The following is a 23,285-nucleotide window of genomic DNA, read 5'->3' on the forward strand; positions in this document are numbered from 1 at the left end:
ATCCAGCTCTTCTGGAAATCATTTGTGTCACTTTGCATGAATCGTGGACCTCACTGTACCTTAGTTGTGTCATCTGGTAAATGAGGAAATTAGACTAGAAATTTCGGACTCCACGCCACCCTACCCCTCTTTCTAATGACACTTTAACAGAGAGCAGGGGCAAAGAAAACAAAAATCACGGGGCTGCTATAGCTGGCGTGGGAGGGGGGCGTTCTCCGGGATCCTGCCTCATGATATCATACCCAGGAGAGCATCGTCACAGGGCCCTGAGCTTGAAGGGCCTCGCTCTTGGCCCATTGCTTTGCTGTTGACATGTTGAACTAGGCCCCTCAAATGATGTAGCCAGACCTGCTTATACCTCAAAAAATGCACTATGATAATAGCAGAGTATAGGCCAGAATGGGAAGGGCTGGGGTCAGGGATTTGAGTCCTAAAGTATCACTTAGAAACACGAATGCTGTCCAGGTTTACAGAGTCTTTCCAGGTGTCTACTGAAAAATTGAATCCTGAGTACAGATCTAGACCTAGATTCAAAATCTTGCGTGAGCAAGAAGCGTTATGGGCCAAGGTATAACTCTCCTCAACTGGTAATATCAGTGGTGAGGTTAGCAGGCTAGCAAGCAGTTAAGCCTCCTCAAGCACGAATTCTGAGTCATATCATTAACACAGAGAAAGTGGGGGAAAGAGTAAGACATTTTCTGTACCTTTATTATCATCTTGGTTTAAAAGTTCCAAGTCCTCTTATTACTCTTACATGGAGGTTAAATTTAAACTTTTTAATTAGCTAGCTTTCTTATATGGGTAACAGAAGCCACACAATTTTGATCATGGGGTATTTTTCAGCAAGGCTTGAGTGGATGTATAGTGTTAACCAATTGTGCAAGATCAGATTATTAGATAATTCAATTTAGTACCTACATACTTAACAAGGGGTCATATTAATATAAAGCATGTCATTTTCTTCTTTTGTATGATAGCGATCACATTGTTATGTGATGGAAGAGTTTTATCATCTAAGTCAGATATGTCATGCAAATTATCGTTTTAATTTTTAAGTTAATTTCTTACAATGAGTTTTCAAAAATAAAGTAGAGAAAAGAGAGGTTCCGAGCAGGGAAAACAGAAGTAGCCCTTGGCAGGTTGGACGGGAGGGTCATGTTCAGACTAGAATCAGCGTACACCAAGAAGAGCCTGTCACTTCCTGGCTGGTGAATGCTGTGGTTTTATTCGCTTTGTTTGTGATTAGAAGCAACTAACTTCACAGCAAGGATTCCCACATAAAAGAACTGACATCCCAAGCTTTTTGAGTGTCCCCCTCTTTCATTCAGCAAATACTCAATAAGCACTGTGTTCCTTGTGGCATCGTCTGTAGTTTCCAGGCGGCTCCAAAATATAGTTTCTAAATCTGTGGATGTGGATCCTCCATCAGAAAGCTGTGTTTGTTTGAGTTTTTAATCTAGAAGAATATGGCAAAAAAAAAAGAGCAAATTGATTAGGGCCGTGGTCGGCAAACTGAGGCTCACGAGCCACGTGCGGCTCTTTGGCCCCTTGAGTGTGGCTCTTCCACAAAATACCACGTGCGGGCGCACATGTACAGTGCGACTGAAACTTCCTGGCCCATGCGCAGAAGTCAATATTTTGTGGAAGAGCCACACTCAAGGGGCCAAAGAGCCGCATGTGGCTCGCAAGCCGCAGTTTGCCGACCACTGGATTAAGGTGATTAATTAAGTGAAATTATGAAATTCTGAAACTTCAAGGATACCCCAAGAAGCATATACAGGTTCATTTTGCAGGTGAGGATATAAAAATAATAAGCAGCTGAGCCACTATGAGGAGTCCAGTGACCCAGAACCTGGTCTAATCATTGAGTTATTGAGCATTCACTGTGTGCTGGGCACCGTACAGGGACCTGGTAATAAAATCTGCATAAGACATGATCCATGCCTCTGCCAGCTCACAGACATGTAAACAACAGATAACAAGGTGATATAAGTTCGAAAATTGAGATATGCAGATGATATTCAGTCACTGCAGGCCTAGGATATGAGCTCAGGATGAAATAGTTGGGAAGGCTACCTGACTTTTGTGCTGTTTCGCAAAACCATGTTACTGAATGCCTGTTGAGCCAGGTGAGTCAGAGGACTGAATTCCCAGAGTTGTGATTCTTAAACTGGGTGAGTATCAGAATCTGCTGACAGACTTGTTAAAACACAGATTGCTGATTTCATAGGTCTGAGTTCGAGCCTAAGCAACTGCATTTCAAACGGGTTCCCAGGTAATACTTCATGCTTCCAGCCTGGAGACCCCATTTTGAAACACTGCCCTAGCATCTGTACATGTTGTGTAACATGAAAAGCTCACAGAATTGCTGGGCAAAAACATCTTACTTTATAAACCTCTTTAAAATACAATAAAATAGTCTATGAGTCGTTTTGGTAATATACCAATTCCAAATTTTTAGATTCTACAGTATTGTGAAAGATAATACATATTATCTAACTGGGAATTTTTTTTTAAGCCATGGCTTCTGTAGGATACATAGCAATCACAACTGTCTAAGGGTTAGTAGTCTCTCCATCTTGATATTCACAAGTCCCTGAGATAAAGCTAACTTTAAAATTAGACTCTGTCCCCGGCTGGGCTACTTCCTGGTGTTGGGGGAGATATTTGATCCTGCAGAGTAGTACGGATTCCTATCTCCCCGCTCCTTCTGCAACTCTCTCTCCTAAAGCTCTTGCACATGGGACTCTCATTGGCGTCAGAACACGTGTTCCCCCGAGAAAGCCATGTCAGAGCAGGCGTGGAGAGAGCAGCCCAGACCCTGTATGAATTCCCAAGAAGAGAAGAAAACTCTGTTGCTTTTGATGAGCCTTCCCTGGCTTTACACACACCTCTGCAGCAGTCGGAGGCTCTGGTGGGCTGCCCCGAAGCTCTGTAGTGAGAACAAGATCATCCTCGGCCCTCACGGTTGTTTTTAGATGTCTGGCACCAATATGCATATTGGGAGCCTTCTGCAGAAAGGCACACGTGCGTTTTTCTTATGATGAAAGGCTTATACTCCATTAGTTAGTCAACTTTAAACCAAGCAGCGTGAGAATTTTTATTCCTCAACAAATGCTGAGCACGGGCTTCTTCCTAAAAAATTCAGTACAAATGACAAAGTTAAAAATAGTTTTCTAATCATGTAAAATGTTGTTAATAAAGAAACAAGTTTCCAAAAAGATGATGATTAGTTACCTACATTTGTGATAGTTTCTTCTGGTCCCTTTGCCTGGATATATGAAGTGTGTGAACGCCAGATTATATATCATTTCTGCATCATACAGAGGAAGTATCCATACACATGTATATAGATATTATCCCCAGCAATACATATATGTATTTATATGTCTATATGTTGATGGTTCACAAACATTTTATGTAAGTGTCTCTACATATAAGAGTCACAGAACGAGGCAAAAATGATTAATCGACATGATTGCGTCCTACCCCAACCACACTCTGGCACTAGTACTCACTTAATAAACAGTTATTAAACACAGGGATGGATGAATGATTCCACTCAGGCTTTTACGTACACTTGCTTCAGCTCTTCTAGAGCCTCCAAGATATTTTCCTTTCCAGAAGAATTATTTATTCATTTTGATGCTTATTAAAATGGCTTAGCATAATATTCAAATATATTTCTTCAATTTCTAATGAAAATTAAAAACATGCTGGGTACTAGACAAGTGATAATAGAGTACCTGTCTTCCTACATGAACCCATACTTGTTACAAATAATGAAAATAAATGTTGAGGAAATAAAAGTAAAGAGAGGAAAACAGAAGAGGAAAAGGATTACGTCTCATAATTTAACTACTTTGTAAACACTAAGTAAAATTCACTTCTAAGAATTTTTGATAAAGTATCTTAAAACAACTCAATTATGGGTGTGGGTGTGGGTGTGTGTGTGTGTGTGTGCGTGTGTGTGTCTGATTTGAAGACCAATATATCTCTTTTATTTCGAGTTCTGTTAACATTGCCTGTTTTTATTTATTTTATTATTGTTGTTGTTATTATTTTGTCCTTACCCGAGGATATTTTTTCCATTGGTTTTTAGCAAGAGTGGGATGGTGAGAGAGAGAGAGAGAGAGAGAGAGAGAGAGAGAGAAACTTTGATGTGAGAGAGACACATCAATTGGTTACCTCCTGCATGGGCCCTGACCAACTAGGGCTGGGGATCAAACCTGCAACCCAGGTATGTGCCCTTGAACAGGAATCAAACCTGTGACCCTTTGGTGTGTGGGCTGACACTTTAACCATTGACCCACACTGGCCAGGACAATATTGCCTGTTTTTTAATCAATAATTTTTAAAATCAGTCCATAGTGATAACTACTATTATCTGTCTAACAATATCACTCTCAGCTAGCCGGTGTGACTCAGTGGTTGGGCATTGACCTATGAACCAGGAGGTCATGGTTCAATTCCCAGTCAGGGCATATGCCTGGGTTGCAGGCTCGATCCCCAGTAGGAGGTGTGTAGGAGGCAGCTAATCAATGATTCTCATCATTGATATTTCTATCTCTCTCTAAAAGTATATTTAAAAAATAAAAATAACAATCTTTATCATAAGCTAGACATAAAGGCATTTATGGAAGTATTATTGATAAGCAACATTAGTGAGAGAGAGACAATCATATTTACAAGAAATTTGAGGCTTTTTCACTTGTAGAGACCTAGAAATTTAACCTAACAATAATAAAATATGTGTGGCTATGAGGAAACATTTTTAATTAATGAAATTCTTTTTTTAGACAGAGAAAGTTTACTTGACCTTCAGGAAAGTGGAGATATTTGCAAGACATTAGGGTAAATTTTAGGACTAAATACAAAATCTCTGGAGACGGTATGGGAAGAAATTACTTGAGGCTTCTTGCGAATTTTATTATGGTTTGATCATAAATACCATGCAAATATCCTTTGTCAGTGTGTTTTGGCAGTTCTTCCTAGGAGACCAAGGAGTGAAGAGGATTACAAAAAAAAAAAAAAAAAGGAAAATGAGGTTGATTTTAGACTAGAAAAATGCAGTGGGGAATTCTATAACTTTTTAGCCAATTTTCTACCTCATTCCTGTGTCCACTATACAGTATTCCAAAATCTTTACAGAAACCAAAACTGCAAACTTCAAATTGAATCAAAACTTCATCTCTCCCAACAATGTTGAGAATACCCAAAATGTAATCTCATCATTGTTCTACTATAGCAGTTAGGGTGCTTTGGGGTCTAAGAGACTAAACACTCAGGCCTAAGGTTAGAAAAGGGAATGTCCCGGGTCACAGAATCTAGGGAGGTTGACCACAGAGCTCCTGGAAGAAGAGGTGCACCTTGACCTCAGAAACAAATACAGCTAAGAATGTCCTGTCTGGACCTGCTCTTTGTCTCTACTTCTCTCTGTTTACCTGTGTCATCCTCTCTCTTCATAAATCTTATTCTACATGGGATATATGAATTCCTTTGTTGTACCTCTTATAGCTATAGTCACTTGCGGGGAATAAACTTCTTTGATGCTCTCTTTGGAACAAAGTCCTAAAATCATAGGGAAGGGATTGGTCCAGGCTACCCCTGGACCATGTGGCCTGTTGAATGGAGGACTCAGATTAGTCCACTTCACGTGCAGCTTAATTCACTGTGACTAGGGGAGCAGGATCATGCAATAATAACATGGCAGCTGCCATGGGTATCATAAGGCTTGGCAACAGGGAAAATGGGGAGCCGTTCCCAGGCAAAGGAGACTGTTGTGGTGTGAGGCAGGAAAACCATAGCAGCACCAGGCAAAACCCACATTATATCCATGATGGTTATATGTAGTTCATGGAAGGCTAGGCTCTAGCCCACTTAAATGACTCTAAATGTTGAGATACATAACTAGCATTCCTATACCACATGAAGCAAAGTCCTGATGGAGCAAATAGAAGTAAATGATTGAGTGCTATCTTCCTCATGAAACTCTTTTTGAATACTTATGTGGGCCCTATCGAATGAACTCTTGCAAGTATTTATGATGGCCACTACAGTTTATCACATAATTGTTCTACAGTTGTTTGAATAGTAGGCCTAAGTTTCTAGCTCAACTATAGGTATCTTATCTTATGCTTCTTTTGACTGGAAGACTTCTACATCAAGATTAGTGTTGAGGGCATAATTTATTCCACATATAGTCCATAAATGATTTTTGAGAGCCTACTAATTGCTAGGCAACATCTTCAATCATGATACAAAGGTAATCAAAGATGATCCTTAAAGAAAGCACATGATTTCATGTTTTTTGTCTCCATGTCACTTGACATAGAAGTCTAGCATGGCCAAATTTGATCTAGCAAGTGAATTGCCTCTCCAAACACCAGAGATGTATCTAAATGCAGTTTAGTTTGCCTATCCAGAAAAATCAGAATTTTCCTTCCTTTTAAGCCAAAAAGCTATTAATGCAAATCCAAATTAATTTGCATTTGATTGCATTTCTGATGGAAACATTCATGTGCAAATCAAAATTCATGCAAAAATAGCCAGATAATTCAAATAGTTGCTGAAATATCAAGATAAAATTAGGATGTTAAATGTACATCTATCATATCTACTAGGACTAAGGATCTTTAAATGGGACAGTGCTCTTGAAATAAGTCATGTCTTGAACATTTAACATTTGAGTAGATCTGGGTTCAGAGGGAGCTATTGCATTACTTTCTACCGCCAGAGTGCTGAAAAAGAGGTCAGTCATTGGTCAAATCCGTTAAGTTGTTCAAAATAGGTTCATCTGGATCCACCATTTTTTCCCCTTTATCTTTTTCTTGCCCTTAAAAACAAAGGATTTTGATAGATCTGAAGTGATTTTGATTATCCCAAACCATGGACAGATAGTTTGTGCAATTCGGCAGTTGCTTCATACTTTCTAGTGACTTAATGGTGCAAGTTAAATGACACCATCACAATCATCACCAATAAGTATGTTTTGGGAAACATCCACAGCATCATGAGCATACCAGTGGAACAGCGATCTGACTTATTCATCTAAAAAAATACTTCAGATTTAAGATTCCAAGATTCCAAGAAAAGATTTAAGCCAAATTTTAAGATATAAATTATTAATCTACTATTGCACATTCCAAAGCTATATTTGAAGGACATATAGGTCTTGGAATCACACCATTGCTCTTGTTGAAATTAACAGAAGTTGGAGTGGCAAAAGAGAAAAGTTTGAGATCACCGTATTTAGGATTCTTAGCACTTAGTTTAATAGTCTACAAAGTGTAATCCTCCCCGGTTCTCTTTTATTTGATCTAATGTATTAGCTTATAGTTTCAAGTCTTTTTAGCATTCCAGTGGTTCTACTTTGGTGAATGTCACCTGCCGTACATCAAATTTGAAAAACCTGAACATGAAGGAGGATCTTAGCCTCATCCTCTTTGGCACGCCCGGTTCTTCCCCAACACTAGTGATTTTACTTGGAAGTATCTCTCAAATCTAGCCATTTCTCTTGTAGTCTCCATCACCAATTCCTTAACTTTTATCTTTTGCAATTCTTGTCACGCCATAGCTGGATTTGTCATTTAAAAATGCAGATAATCCATAATTCCATCCAACCATTCTCCTTGCTTAATACCCTTTAATGTCTTCCTGTTTCTCTTAGAAAAAAACCCAAACCCTTAACAGGGCTGACACAGGCTGCATGGTCTGGTTCCTGCCTGCCCCCTCACCCTTGCATCACGCTGGTCCGCTTTCACTCTGCACTCCAGCACTGTCCTTTCAGATCCTGGGATGTACCATGTCCTTCCAGTCACCACTGCTCTTCCCTAGCTTCTAATTTAAAACTTCAGGCATTTTCCATTAAAGCTTTCCTGACCTTCCAGACTCCATCAGATCCCCCTGTTACTTCTTCCATGCCACCATGCAACTTCCTTTCATTATACTTGAGTTTGTAATGTCATATTTGTTTTTGAGACTATATCACTTGTATTAACTGCTCTCGTGGCTTTCTGAAGTATGAGACTGGATCCATTTTTTGCTTATCCAAACAAGACCAGATGAGTGTCACATACCAGGCATTCAGTAAATACTTGTTGAATTCATGGAAGGTTCCACTTCCTATTCTCATCTATAATTCACACATTCATAATAGTGAAAGCCAAAAATAAAAATAAAAATGGAATGACTTGCTTGAAGATCACCCTGCCACAAATTGCCAGAGAGAATTAGTGTAGCGAGTTCTGTGATATCTTTTATGGCAGAGAAGGCGAGATGAAGAATATGGTGTTCTCAAGGTTAACTGCTCTCAGAAACTGTGAAAGTGGAACTCCACCATGAATTGTACAAAGCAAAGGACTTTTTGTCACCTCCTTGTAGTGGAGAATAATGTAACAGACACTCTCCCAACTCTGTCTTATGCATAAAAATTTTATTTAGAATATTTAAGCCCCACTCGTTTCAGAAACATACCTAGTAGTTTCAAATACACACAGTCTTGTCACACAAGTTGCTAAAATTGATTTATAACTATTATTCATTTCACGGGAATAGAGTCATAATTACAGTATTTAAAAGTAACATCAAACTCACACAGCCATATAGCCATTTTCTTAGCTTACCCTGTTACCTTTTATTTCTATCAGTCATGAGCTTAATTTTATTTTCAGCAGCTTTAAAATACTGAGCTACATATTGAAATTATAGGAAAAGATAAACTGCCACATTCCATGATTTTTTTAAACACAGCCCCGGTATTATCTCTCTAGGAATATCTGTGCTTTTGCATCTGTCTGGGAGTATGTAGTCCTGCTTGTCTGTGATATTCAGAGTGGAGCGTTAAAAGCTTATATTTAGCAACAGGATGTAGCTGTGGTTAGGGACGTTAAGTTTAGTGGACAATAAAAAATTAAATATACCTTTATTAAAAGAGAAGGAAGTTTTATATAGGCTATTAAAGTAGCTCTGAGCTAATATTATCTCTCCCTCTTATGAATCTTAGAATGTCGTTCAGCTTTTTCAAAAAATTTCCCTAGAAATCATTTGTGAAATTATGTGGACGGGTATCCCTGGAAAAAGAAAATAAAACATGCCTATGTAACTTAAAGCAAAGTCCTCTTTTTTTGTATATACGAATAAACATGTAACCCCAAACCAGTCATCTGCAACATTTCTTACAAATAAACTAGGTATCTGTAGTCTTTTTGTAAGTTACCATGTCTTCCTAGCAATGATGTAAGCAGACTTGGACTGCTAGGAGGAAGGCCCTGAAAAGACATGTCTTCTCCTTTTATGATTTCAGTTAAGAATGCAAATTGCACAGCAGACTTTGAGGAATACTTTGCCAAAAGGAAACTGGAGGAACGCGATGTCCACGCGGTCAGCATCGAGGAGTACCTTCAGCGCAGTGACACCGCCATCATTTACCCAGAGGCCCCCGAGGAGCTGTCTCGCCTTGGCACGCCCGAGGCCAATGGGCAGGAAGAAAATGGTGAGGCTGTAATTCATTTTTAGCCACTACACTGACCTCTGCAGCTGTTACAATTACAAATGCACTACATGCCTGGGTGTTTACCTTAAAATTTGAAGAACAGCTGCAGAGGCATGGAATTTCATGAGCAAAGATTAGAACTGTAATTTTAGGGTATTGTGAAATTTTTTTTGTCAGCAAATTTGTGTCATTTGTACATCCAATAAAGAACAAGAACAATTAGAGCCTATTTCTACGAGATAAAAATATCTAAATGGATTCCCATCTTTCTGAAATATTCCACTTTTCAAGGCAGAAACACACACACACACACACACACACACACACACACACACATGAAAGTTTAGAAAGACTGACCCTAACCTTTTGTTCTTTACGGACACCTGACAAGCCCCTTCACACTGTGAATTCCTGAGTCATTTGTGACTCCAGGTTTACTACGTACTGTCAGTCACCTCAAGAGAAGCTCCTCATTTATCAGCTGTTTAAATCCCCCCCCCCCCCCGCCCGCCGCCCCCCCAAAGCTCTAGTAATTAATTAATTTCCCAGCGCAGTGTGAGCTGATTCCGACAAGTCTGTCCCGGGTGCGCGCGGGGCCGGGTGCGCTGATGGCACTCGCGTGCACAGACTGCCCTGATTCTTGTCATGCCATCCCGGGCAGCCAGCCCATTAGCTGCCATTGATTTACTGACCTTTTGGCCCGCTTCTCTCCCTCCCGTCTCTGGGCTACAGACCTGCCACCTGGAACTCCAGATGCTTTTGCCCAACTGCTGACCTGCCCCTACTGCGACCGGGGCTACAAGCGCCTGACATCCCTGAAGGAGCACATCAAGTACCGCCACGAGAAGAATGAGGAGAACTTCTCCTGCCCTCTGTGTAGCTACACGTTTGCCTACCGCACCCAGCTCGAGCGGCATATGGTGACGCACAAGCCAGGGACAGATCAGGTGGGGGGTTGGTTTTAAGTGATTTCTTTCTATAATAACCCCTTAGAGAAACGATATTGCTTTGATTGGCAATCATTATTAATTTTTCATGGCATTTTGAAGATGCAGATCTTTTAATGGTAATAGCTTTAATTGAGGTCTAAATGATTTTTTGATGGTCTCTTCTAATATGATTTAATAGTCTTATGTTCACGATCGAATGAGTGTGTTAATTTCTAATTTAGAAATTTTATTTGCACTTTAACTTGACTTTAGTTTCATTTTTATGTTCCACAAAAAAGTGAATGAAATTGTAGCATTTTAATTATACATTATTAAACATCTCAGCAATTTTAATTCCATTTTTCACCCCGTTTTACTGGGGGAATTTTTTTCCATATAGGATCTAAGTCAGAGTAAAAGAAATGTGTGTTTCTTTCACTTGTTGTATAACACCTTCAATTACTTAGAGTATTTTTACAAGTAGTTGGTAGTTTATGAAATCTAATTAAGTGTTTTAAGGAAATTTTTAAAAAGCATATAATATATGTGCATATATTGAACATAAACTGGATTACTGCTAAAATGTTGGCTATACATTAAAAATGATCCCTTCTTGATATGCATGTTTATTGCTGAATGGTAAAATTACTCGGCCTCATTTGGCTTACTTGTGTTAAAAATAAAAACTCTATCTTTGACAGGTAAGCAAAGCTTCTTAAATCCTTAAAATGATTGGATAGGATTGACTCACAGTGTCTCTTCAATGCTTTAGCAAAGCTGCTCTTTCTGTCCTCCTGGGAGAATTGACGGCACATTGATATTGTGACGTATTCGGGTGGTAACAGAAATGGTGTGTCTGCGTCCCAGCACCTGGCCCTCCGGAGCTGGAATCCCCCTAGAGGAGCCTCGCCACCATATCTGTTTTAAAAATTATTAAACAGGATATGCTACAAAACTCTTAAGTTTTGTTTCCTTTGGGCTTTATTTTCTTTGACTAAGGAAAATGAGACTAAGCAAACACAATCAAGCAATGATGATGGCACTATATTATGGAATTTTACTCTTTTAAGAGAACATTTCATGTAAATCACTCCATTTATATCTGATTGGGCTTGTCACCTGAATGTTTTTCAAAGTTCAATTACAAAAACTATGCTTGCATAGCTACACTTATGTAACAGTTTACCTCCCCTTTCTTATGTGCACACACACTCTAGGGGAAAAAAAGGGCCTAGATATTTATCTAGCATAACTGCTTTAAATTTCACATGCAGAAGTGTGATTGTGTTGGCGCATTATGAATGGTAGCTTTGGTGTTGAAAAGTCCCCTCATTTGCTCATGGCATTTACAATTAGTAAATTAAAATGATTGTATCATATTAACAGTGGCACAACTAAAGTTTATAGTAGTCCTCTGAGGGCTGTGGGGGGAGGCAAAGCAGCTGTTGCTGTTTGTTTATGCAACTCAGCAACATATGAGCGCTGGTCCCTCAATGGCGCTCGGCGGGCTGGGCTCCGCTTGATCTTTGAAGGTTGCTGCTGTTTGAACAAACCTCCCTGTGTCCCATGTAACACCATCTGTCTCACTAGGAATGTGGGAAGATTCAGCACACCCTAGCAGTTGTCATACCGTTTCTGTGCTGTCTTTTTGCAAAAGGCTTTTGTGTCATTGCTGCTTGAAAAAGGCTGACCTCCTACCTTGAGCATCCAGAGTGGATGACTGTATTTTTTCTTTCCTTCAGAATTCGAAGCCACAGTGCTTTTTATTTCCTTGTTCAAAAAGGTCAGCTGTGTTTGATTATATCTTCGCTGCTTTTAACTTGTCTTTTCAGCAAACTTTTTTTTTTCTTTTTTGGTCCCTACTCCCTAGCACAGTACTAAAAAGGAAAATGAAAAGTCGTTGAAGTCTTTCCTACTGGCCTGTGATAAAACTGCTCAAGATGTTGTCTCTTACATTTGATAATGAATCAGATCTGATAGGCAACACCTCAGGAAAAAGAGGGTTTACACTTGCTCCTAGCGCAGTGAAGGAGCCCTTTAAACATGCTTGTCGTGTAATGACATGTTTACAGTGAAGGGGTTGTTGTTTTTTGTTCGTGGGAGGTGTTTTTTTTTCCTCTCTTCTTCAGATTTGGTTTTGCTTCAGTGTAAGACACATTTTTACCCTGATACAGAAAATGCGATAAAATGAGTTTTTAGTGTGAGGGGACTTACTGGCGGAGGGGGGGGGGGGGGGGCGGATATTTAGAATTTTCAGGATAATATTTATTTTTTTTCTTGACAAACTAGTTGCATTCCATCAGGAAACCTTCAGATTTTCAAATCTGCAGTAAACACGGAGAACCACAAACATGTTCACAATTATGCTTTCTCCTCTCGAAAGGCTCAGAGAAATATTTTGGAAGAGATACTACAGAGATAATTCTAAAGCAAGTAGTTGGATGCGCATGTGAAAGCACTTTTTTTTTATTTGTTCCAATTTTATTGCCAACATTATCACTTTTATTGCAACTCTGAAAGACTGGGCAAATAAATAAACATGCACTCAAACCTTTTGGCCTGTCTGAAAAAAAAGAGGCCTTTTAAAAATATTTGTAGCAAATTTCCTTTGTTTCTCCTGCACAAAACTGATGTCAGTCTTTCTCCTTTTATAGCACCAAATGCTGACCCAAGGAGCAGGTAATCGCAAGTTCAAATGCACGGAGTGCGGCAAGGCCTTCAAATATAAACACCATCTGAAAGAACACCTGCGAATTCACAGTGGTGAGTAGCAGGGGTGCTGGTGCTCTCCTTTGCATTTTGCTTCATTAGGGGAGTCTAAAAGATTGCTTAACATGTACACAATCTTGCTTGTAGCTTTTTGGAACTCCCCACTTATTTCCTAAACGATGTGTGCCTGCTTTGTCTCTATGAGACTATGTTACCACCAAAAGCATGATCTTGGTAGTCAGCAAGAAGAATGCTTATAGTTCTTAAAAACCGCAAATGCTTTGATATCACAAAATCGACAAGCTCCTTTTTTTTCCTTTAAAAAAAACCCCTTCTACAGATTAAATATTGTTGACCTGAAGAAGCTCCAATGTCAAATTCTAAAGAATATTCATTTTTGATACCTAACCATGAAAGACAAAAATTGAAGAATTTTGGAAAAGAGCTTTTGTACCATACATGTTCCTTGATTCCTGAGAGTTGTATGTTACAAAACAACATCCTACCACCGAGATTTCTTCTTTATAACTATTTTGATAGTTCTGCCAAGCATTTTATTACCACATTGGATGCCACTCAGAGGACTAGCTGGATTGGTAGAATCAATGGAATCTCTGAAGAATTGATTAAAGCCATGGCTATCCTTCCCTTTAATACTGTGACATCTTTATTGTGCTATTGACCACACATTAATCTGACACTATGTTTAAAAGGAGGCTGCCGGTGGCAAGACAAGATTTGGGGTCTTGGCTGAAAAAGGTATAGCCCTCACCTTCCATTGCTCACATCTTGAATTATGTCCTCCCAGGGTAGATAAAGCCCAGAAACAGTTATGGCCACATAATTCTAATCTAAGTACCGAGAATGTAGAGGTACCTCATTGTGTTCCTTTCCTTTGGTTTTACAGATTCTTGTTTTGGAAGACAATTGTAGTCGTTACTTAATCAAAGACATATAATGTTAACTCTAATTGTCATTCCAGGTGAAAAACCGTACGAGTGCCCAAACTGCAAGAAACGTTTCTCCCATTCCGGTTCCTACAGTTCACACATCAGCAGCAAGAAATGTATTGGTTTAATCTCTGTAAATGGCCGAATGAGAAATAATATCAAGACGGGTTCTTCCCCTAATTCTGTTTCTTCTTCTCCTACTAATTCAGCCATTACCCAGTTAAGAAACAAATTGGAGAATGGAAAACCACTCAGTATGTCTGAACAAACAGGCTTACTTAAAATCAAAACAGAACCACTAGACTTCAATGACTATAAAGTTCTTATGGCCACACACGGGTTTAGCGGCACTAGTCCCTTTATGAATGGTGCACTTGGAGCCACCAGCCCTTTAGGAGTTCATCCGTCCGCTCAGAGTCCAATGCAGCACTTAGGTGTAGGGATGGAAGCTCCTCTACTTGGATTTCCCACAATGAATAGCAACTTAAGCGAGGTACAAAAGGTTCTACAGATTGTGGACAATACGGTTTCCAGGCAAAAAATGGACTGCAAGGCTGAAGAAATTTCAAAGTTGAAAGGTTATCACATGAAGGATCCATGCTCTCAACCTGAGGAACAAGGAGTTACCTCTCCTAATATTCCACCTGTAGGTCTTCCAGTAGTGAGTCATAATGGTGCCACTAAAAGTATTATTGACTACACATTAGAAAAAGTCAACGAAGCCAAAGCTTGCCTCCAGAGCTTGACTACTGACTCAAGGAGACAGATCAGTAATATAAAGAAAGAGAAGCTACGTACTTTAATAGATTTGGTCACTGATGACAAAATGATTGAGAACCACAGCATATCCACTCCATTTTCATGCCAGTTCTGTAAAGAAAGCTTTCCTGGTCCCATTCCCTTGCATCAGCATGAACGTTACCTTTGTAAAATGAATGAAGAGATCAAGGCAGTCCTGCAACCTCATGAAAACATAGTCCCCAACAAAGCTGGAGTTTTTGTTGATAATAAAGCCCTCCTCTTGTCATCTGTACTTTCTGAGAAAGGAATGACAAGCCCCATCAACCCATACAAGGACCACATGTCTGTACTTAAAGCATATTATGCTATGAACATGGAGCCCAACTCTGATGAACTGCTGAAAATTTCCATTGCTGTGGGCCTTCCTCAGGAATTTGTGAAGGAATGGTTTGAGCAACGAAAAGTCTACCAGTATTCAAATTCCAGGTCACCATCACTGGAGAGGAACTCCAAGCCGTTAGCTCCCAACAGTAACCCTCCCACAAAAGACTCTTTATTACCCAGGTCTCCCGTCAAACCTATGGACTCCATAACATCACCATCTATAGCAGAACTCCACAACAGTGTTACGAATTGTGATCCTCCTCTCAGGCTAACAAAACCTTCCCATTTTACCAATATTAAACCAGTTGAAAAATTGGACCACTCAAGGAGTAACACTCCTTCTCCCTTAAATCTTTCCTCCACATCTTCTAAAAACTCCCACAGTAGTTCTTACACTCCAAACAGCTTCTCTTCCGAGGAGCTCCAGGCTGAGCCTTTGGACCTGTCATTACCAAAACAAATGAAAGAACCCAAAAGTATTATAGCCACCAAGAACAAAACAAAAGCTAGTAGCATAACCTTAGACCATAACAGTGTTTCTTCATCATCTGAAAACTCAGATGAGCCTCTAAACTTGACTTTTATCAAGAAGGAGTTTGCAAGTTCAAATAATCTGGACAACAAAAGCACTAACCCAGTGTTCGGCATGAACCCATTTAGTGCCAAACCTTTATACACAGCTCTTCCTCCACAAAGCGCATTTCCCCCTGCCACTTTCATGCCACCAGTCCAGACCAGTATCCCTGGGCTACGACCATACCCAGGACTGGATCAGATGAGCTTCCTACCACATATGGCCTATACCTACCCAACTGGAGCAGCTACTTTTGCTGAGATGCAGCAAAGGAGAAAATACCAACGGAAACAAGGATTTCAGGTAATGAGACGTATCTTTTTGCTGTGGAAGAGATGAAAATAATATCGTTGATGTGCATGCAGGAGAAAAGTGATAGTGAAAAAAAATCAAGTGTTATGGTTTCAGCAGAAATAGAAGAGTTTGTTCTAATTTGAACCTAGACTAGGAAATTAAATGAAGAAAGAGTAGAACACTGTACTCTTTATTCATATTTGCCTTAAAAATAGAAAGTATTTAATATTGGTTTTTAAGGTCCGTTTAGATTGACTCATCTACTTTGGGAATTGTACTTTGATAACAATATTTGCTATTACTTCCATAGATGCTAAAAGTTAACATTTATAAGTCACAGCTGTTCACAATTGCATGTATAATTTTGATGTGCACTTGGTTTTATAAAGAATTTTGAAGAGTATTCTAAAAATTATTTTGCACATTCCACATGACTTTTTATATAATTTCAAACTAGTAAGTAATTTGTGGTTTTTCAAATACAAAAGCAGGTATGTTTTAACATCATGCAGTATAATCCCTGCTGGCAAAATAGGAGCATAAGTAGCATGCACCTCCGTAACAGCTGTCCCCGTATTCCATTTGACAGTACATCTGCCCTCTTTGTAAATGTATTTAAGCCTATTTAATCTTCTCTAATATTAATTAGTGCAAATGTAGTCTAAGAAAGCTGAACTGTGGACTAGCAAATGGAAATGTATGTTATCATGCAAGTTTGCACTCCTTGGATCAAGACAAAATAAATATCAAGAAATTTAATAATTTACTGATCCACATTCATTATTGTTCAATGCTGAAGGCTGTTTTAACATAGATAGAACATTGATAAAAAGTGTTATTAATATTCCCTATTTCAAATTAGAAAATTAAATATAAAAATATAGCTTGAGGCCGTTAGTTGGTAGACATACATTTAAATAGATTGCATAATAATAACATTTTGTACCTAAATATAAAATTCAATTAAAATGGGGTTTCTGCAGCTACATATCATTTCTGAAGTCAAGCACACTGGAAAATACACAAATTCTGATGTTGAATTTTCATTCATGGGTATTTCCTGATATATAGACAATTAAGGATTTTAGAAAACGTTATGTTTTTCTCACTTTCAGAATTAACCATTTTCTATCCTTGAAAAACTATGAGCTCTACCATCTAGGATAGAGAAGGTTTTTGTTGACATGTGAGACCTCATGTATTGTTTGTGTAAGTTAATAAGTTTTTTTTAAAAAAACCAAAAACTAGATCAATTGATAGCAAGCATGATGAGGTTCTCCAAATGTCAGCCTATGCAAAGTTGTTTGGTATCAATACAAAGAGAAGAGACTGTGTTGAACTGTGTGATTACATCACAGGGAGAATTGCTTGATGGAGCGCAGGACTACATGTCAGGCCTAGATGACATGACAGACTCCGACTCCTGTCTGTCTCGAAAGAAGATCAAGAAGACAGAGAGTGGCATGTATGCGTGTGACTTATGTGACAAGACATTCCAGAAAAGCAGTTCCCTTCTGCGACACAAATATGAACACACAGGTATGAGTGACTTTGACTAGCTAGTTAGAGCTTCCTGGCCTGCTGTACATTTCATAATATTTAATGAGTGCACTTGTGCAACATAAGATGTAGCATATGCTGATACCTTCAACAAGGAAGAAATAACGCTTTTGCCTAGCTCTGTAGGACTTTCTCATTGCCTGTTTATTGGATCACTTATGTGTTTGTGAGTGTGCTTGTCTTTCTATCTTCTGAATTAATCTGTACACCAAATTCACTAATCATGTCAAAGGTATCTGTAAATGGCCAGGAAGATGAAATGGCATGCATGATTCAATCAAGCTATTGAAAATATCTTCAAATACTTAAGCTGTGATGAACTTATACGTGTAAAAATGTAATAACAAAAGAAATTTAGTCAATGCTGTGTTAATTACATCATACAAAATTTAAGTAGGCCATGATTCAGGGGTGATTCTGTTTGGTTTTAATAAATTGGCCATATTTTGAATAAAATAAAAGTGTTAGTTCTGTGAAAGAAAAGACATAAGTACTATAATAGGCCAAATATGCTACTGAAACTACTTATATTTAGAAGACTAAAATAAAACTTTCTAAATTCATTTCCAATTCAGAAAAATTATAGAGTTGACAAGATGGCAGCTTAATTCTTCTCTTTGAGTAGAGAGATAGTGGGTTAATTTTTTAAAAGAAAGGTGAAGCACCATCATGTGAAGCAATATTACTTCCCATGATCCAAGATCTGATCTGCAACTCTGTGGTGCAGTGACGCTGTGTTCCCTCCTGCCTCCTTCTCCCTCCACCCATCACAGCAAAGTAACTCAGCCCCATCCCTGTCCCTAACCCATCCCTAGCTTTTCTCCACGAGAAACTTGGCATGCTTTACTGACCCTAGATGGGAAAAGGAAGAAAGTAGGATTTCAATCAAAATATTGGCAGGGGAAAATTATAGAAAATTTTTCATTTTAAACCTGGAAGTCTGGTAACAAACATTTTAATATAGAGGAGAAAAATCAACCTAACATTAATGCTTTTGGGGGAAAAGTGGTGAAGAGACAAAACAAGAAAGAGAAAAAAGGACTGGCAATATTTTCTGTCATACTTTGTCTAAATACATAGCACTCTTTTTAGAGACTGAACACTGTCCTTGGGAAGCACTTCCTATTCATCAGCTTCCCTTTTCCTCACTGAGCATGTGCTGGAGGCAGCACCAGTGACCGGAATCAGCCTGCGAGTGGGGGGAAAGTTGTGTGAGTTCTGTAACATGAAGTGTTGAGAGTAATGTGAGGAGAACAAGGTTGATAAGTAACAGTGCTCTTACTCTAGCTCAGTTTTCTTTTCCTTCAACTGTGATATTAACTGCCGTTATTTTAAGTTCAAATAAAGATACTTTAATGACAACCTGATTTGAATAGCAGATCCCAAAAGTTTTTATGCTTGTGGAATATAATTCAAAGTTTGATATGTCAAAATTTTCCTACATTTGTCTTTTTTGATAGCTATCATAGATATTTTCTTTAGTACCAAGTCCTATTTAAGTATTTTTAGAGTAAAGATATTTTCATACCTAAATTTACTTTAATATTTTAATCAACCTCAAATATATTTTTATTTCATTATTCAGCTGCAATAAGCACATCACTGAAGGCATCTTTCCCTCTCTGATTGGTTTTATTATCTGACCATATGCAAACTCTATCATTTGCTACATGGTGAGTGTAAAACTTTTATTTTAGTGAGGGCTATCATACATATTGACATCCAGTCAATAACTTTTTTAAAAAATAAATTACATAGTCCATAAATTTCATAGGTATATAGAAAGTTAAGAGACCCAAAAGTTGACAAACATAAATACACATAATCAGTTTGAAAAATATGTTGTATTTAAAAAAATAAAATGTTCTGGTCCTTTAAGATGTGAGATCTGCTGCCTAGAAACATTGCTTAGCAACAAGATGCTAACCATCCAATGGTTTCTCTAACTGTGTGATTAATTATCCTCCTGTTGGCTTACCAACTTGTCAAGTTTCCAGTGTGTTAACTTTTTGGTCTCTTGACCAAACATCTCATGATGTTACTACTGTCAGTGTATCAGGTTTCATCAAAGTGAAGTTCTTCATGAATTTTCTATCTTTGTGATATATGTGGAAACTTAGTCCATTTTCCTTCCCTAATTGGGCCCCAAAAGCCTTGTATTTGTTTATATTAAGCACTAGTAATACATTGAAAATGTAATAATATGAAAATTATAAGTGAGAACAGTCTTTGGATTGATTGAGTCTAAGGTTGGGAAATGAAGTCGAATCATCATTTGAAAATATGTTAAGAATGTGTCACTGATAAAGTATGTTTCTTACATGTTCACAACTTAACCTATAGAATAGTTTAAATTAATAAGGAAATTATGAGCTACTTATTCTTGTGATCCTGTGCTCTTTTACTTCGACCTGTTTAATTTATTCCTAGGCAGACACCAATGATATAATGCTTAATTTTTCTTACCAATGGTGTATTGCTTGCTTGCTTTTCCTGGGAACTGGGCCTGCGAAAGAGGAAAAAAACACTACGTAAATGTTGACTTTGATAGGATAAATTGCCACGAACAAGTACTGTGAAATAAAAAATCTGAAACCCCTGTTAGACACTGTTAAGAACTCATTTGCATTCCACTAAAATTTAAATTTGACATTTATTGAGTACTTTCTCTATTGAGATATTGAGGTAGGCACTTTTAAACCCACCTTATTTAGAAAAGTAATAAAAATGTTTCTGCTTTTAAGTCGATAAAGTAGAAGTTTTACATAAATGACTAGTCAATTTTATTTCTCAGTTGTATGATAATATTATTCATACCACAAATCTTCCATTTATTAATTTCAGTTATCATTCCAGCTGTCAGGTGAATCATGAACCTCAATAGTAGAAAAAATTACCCTTAAAAAGTTTTGATCATTCAGTGTCAATTTGGATGTCTTTTCTGAACCTTATTCATGTGGAAATTTAATTCCAGGATGTCTTGATTTGAATCGGGTAAACCAATCAAACAAGTTCAAAAGAGGTGAATGTCCAAGTCAGTTTCTATTTAAATAGAATTTCCTAAATGCTTAGCAGTGAAACTTCTGGAGATTTAGGGCAAGATATAGGTCAGAACTCCCCACCCTTCACTTCCAAATTCTGCCCTTTGTATAACATAATAACTGAGCATTTTATTCTTTCATATTGGCAGTTCATAATGCAGAATTGATATATTTTGATTGTAAGCATATTGTTTATTATCAAATGAATTCCCCGAAAGTTGGTTGCCTGTAACTATGGAGTATCTGTGTAATAGACTGCAGTTTAGTGGGCATCACCCAAGCATTTCTAACAGGCCTTGAAACTTGTCCTGGAAAGTGTGTGTTCTCTCTAAGGATACTGCTTTGTGTTTGGTTCCTTTGGAAAAGAGAGAGGCATGTCAACTGCCATGTTCATTCAAAACTTTTCACACAGCCGATCCATGAGCGACCCATCTGGTTGACCTTTTAGTGTTTCTGACCTGATGAGACATTAGTTTCAAAGGAGGTTGTAGGACAGTTCTACCAATACATGCTTTAGCAAGGAAAGCACCAAGAAATCTTTCATCTGCAATTTCTCTTCTCTCCACTCGGATTTCTTTCTTCCATTTACTCTGCTCCTGATACATGCATCTTGCTTGCGACTTGGGAAATTATTGAAAATGTATTAATGAATGCAAATAAAAGGATCTAACATTAACTGAGTGCTTAGAATGTACTGTCCTTATACTAGACATTCTTTTTACCTATGTTGTCTCCTTTACTCATATGCCCAGTCCATAAGTTCGGTCTCCAAATGATTTCTCTTTTACTGACAAGAACCTTGGTCCTTAAGGAGGTTAACATAACTGAGACTGCACAGTGGGTCATAAAAGTGGATTTAAACCCAAGCAATCAGACTCCAGAACCCATCTCCCCTATTTAACACTGAGCTGCCCTGTCCCCGTGAATAAAATTGCCACTGTCAGAAATGTCTTATCCTTGCTTCTGATAGCATCCTCTTCTTTAAGGCCCAATGCCACCTAAGAGAGACCACATTCCTATATAGCGACTTCAAGTTTTCTGGAAGACAAAACCTCTGTCTTTTCCCCAAATACACTTCTACTTCCTGTTAAGTGGCCATCTCACTACGGTAGTCTTGTCAAATGGAAAAGCACCCTACCTTTCCAAACTCTTGGCATTCCATCGAATTCTCTTCTACTTTTTTCCAGTTTACCTCATTTGAAACATCTTTTCCAAAAGTGAAGGAGTGGTTCTTGTGTGGTTTGAATTATAAATTTTTCTTCAGACTTTTAGCCATAGATGAGAAGTAGATTACAAGAATTTTCCTTATTTCCAGTACAAGGAGTAGTCACCAGCAAATATCTAATTTCTTCTCTTACAGGTAAATAACTTCTTCCTACTCTAATAACTTGCCTTATCACATCTATCATCACTATATTTATATTGGATATTCCTTTAAGATAATGACCATTAATGTAGCAACTTACAAAAATTTCTAAATAGTAGCATGCCCCCAGAGGCATTCAATAACATTAATAAAGGTATTTGATTACTAATTGAGATTCTATCGCACCGTACAATTGGAAACCTGAAGTATGTAGAATGGGTTTCTAATCTCAGAATATGACACAGCAAACCACAATGGGGTTGAATCTGCTAATGCTGATTTTCAATTTAATTTGCTGAAATGCAAGTCTGTCTTAGGAAACATAAGCACACAGCTTCATGCGTGTTATGATGATACCGACTGCTCTACAGGACACATTTCTGACTTAAACTCTGGAGCATCGGTCTGATAATTTTGGGGGGTCAGTTCTATTTTGGAAATAAACTTTTAAGTATGGCAGCTATGGAAGGTGTTGAAGACATTCCAGTGCTATTTGTGGCCTGGAATCAACCAGATGTGTTTAGGCTTGGCACTAGTTTCAAGTTCCAGTACTGGTTAGAAAGTGCCTCGAATGCCAAAGGAAACAGCATTCTCTCGCTGAAGAGTATTTTAACACTCAACAAGTGGCCGGCATCGCATGGAAAACCTTAGCGGGGAAACACGGTTTGGGATTAGTTCGGCCTCCAGGACATCCGTCTTTCTGCTTTGTATTTCCAAATGATTTGTTCTCGAATTTTTATTCTTAGAATCATATAGCTGATAAGACATCCTTACCATCTTCCTTCTGCTTCCGCTCCAGCCTAACTTGGCAATTGGTTCCTGTTTGAGACAGAAAGCCCATTTTCAACGCAGCCATTCAGGACTTAACAGGCAGGGGGGGGGGGGGGGGGGAATGCCAATGCCAGTGATGATGCCATCTTTATCCCTTTCATACAAGCATACAAGTTCTTGTTTTCTAATCGTAGGGAAGAGAATTGCGTGATTAAAATACGTGCAAACGTGCTAGAAATTTCTCGCTCCCTAAGAAATTTTTCAAAGTGTTTAACGATGCAATTAGCAACTAAAAGCTTCCTTTCTGAGACTTTTCCCTTTAGTCGTTTTCCGAGTTTCTTCTTGTGTACCAATTGCATTGCATTAGCATCAGAGCGCCAGGTTGTGAGAGGCAAACGCATCTTCCCGTACTCTCCTCCAGCCCATGGGAGTGCGTTGCGCCTTCAGCCACAAGGGCAGGCACCTTGACGCCT

At 38.5% G+C, this 23,285-nt stretch overlaps 1 protein-coding gene across 4 annotated transcripts in view; it reads left to right on the forward strand.

Moving 5' to 3' along the window:
- Positions 1-23,285, forward strand: part of ZEB2 (zinc finger E-box binding homeobox 2) — a 134,166-nt gene that overhangs the window by 105,113 nt on the left and 5,768 nt on the right. For 3 of the 4 annotated variants that reach the window (XM_070423055.1, XM_070423057.1, XM_070423056.1), the window contains exons 5-9: positions 9,305-9,493; positions 10,226-10,440; positions 13,077-13,185; positions 14,114-16,083; positions 17,433-17,613. In XM_070423055.1, coding sequence (XP_070279156.1) covers positions 9,305-9,493; positions 10,226-10,440; positions 13,077-13,185; positions 14,114-16,083; positions 17,433-17,613 — 2,664 coding nt within the window. The remainder of the gene's footprint in view (positions 1-9,304; positions 9,494-10,225; positions 10,441-13,076; positions 13,186-14,113; positions 16,084-17,432; positions 17,614-23,285) is intronic. The other variant, XM_070423058.1, reaches the window with a different exon arrangement.

The sequence above is a fragment of the Myotis yumanensis genome, unplaced genomic scaffold (genome assembly GCF_028538775.1).
Source record: "Myotis yumanensis isolate MYYU_CA2020_CCGP unplaced genomic scaffold, mMyoYum1.0.hap1 SCAF_8, whole genome shotgun sequence".
In the NCBI taxonomy this organism is placed as follows: Eukaryota; Metazoa; Chordata; class Mammalia; order Chiroptera; family Vespertilionidae; genus Myotis; species Myotis yumanensis.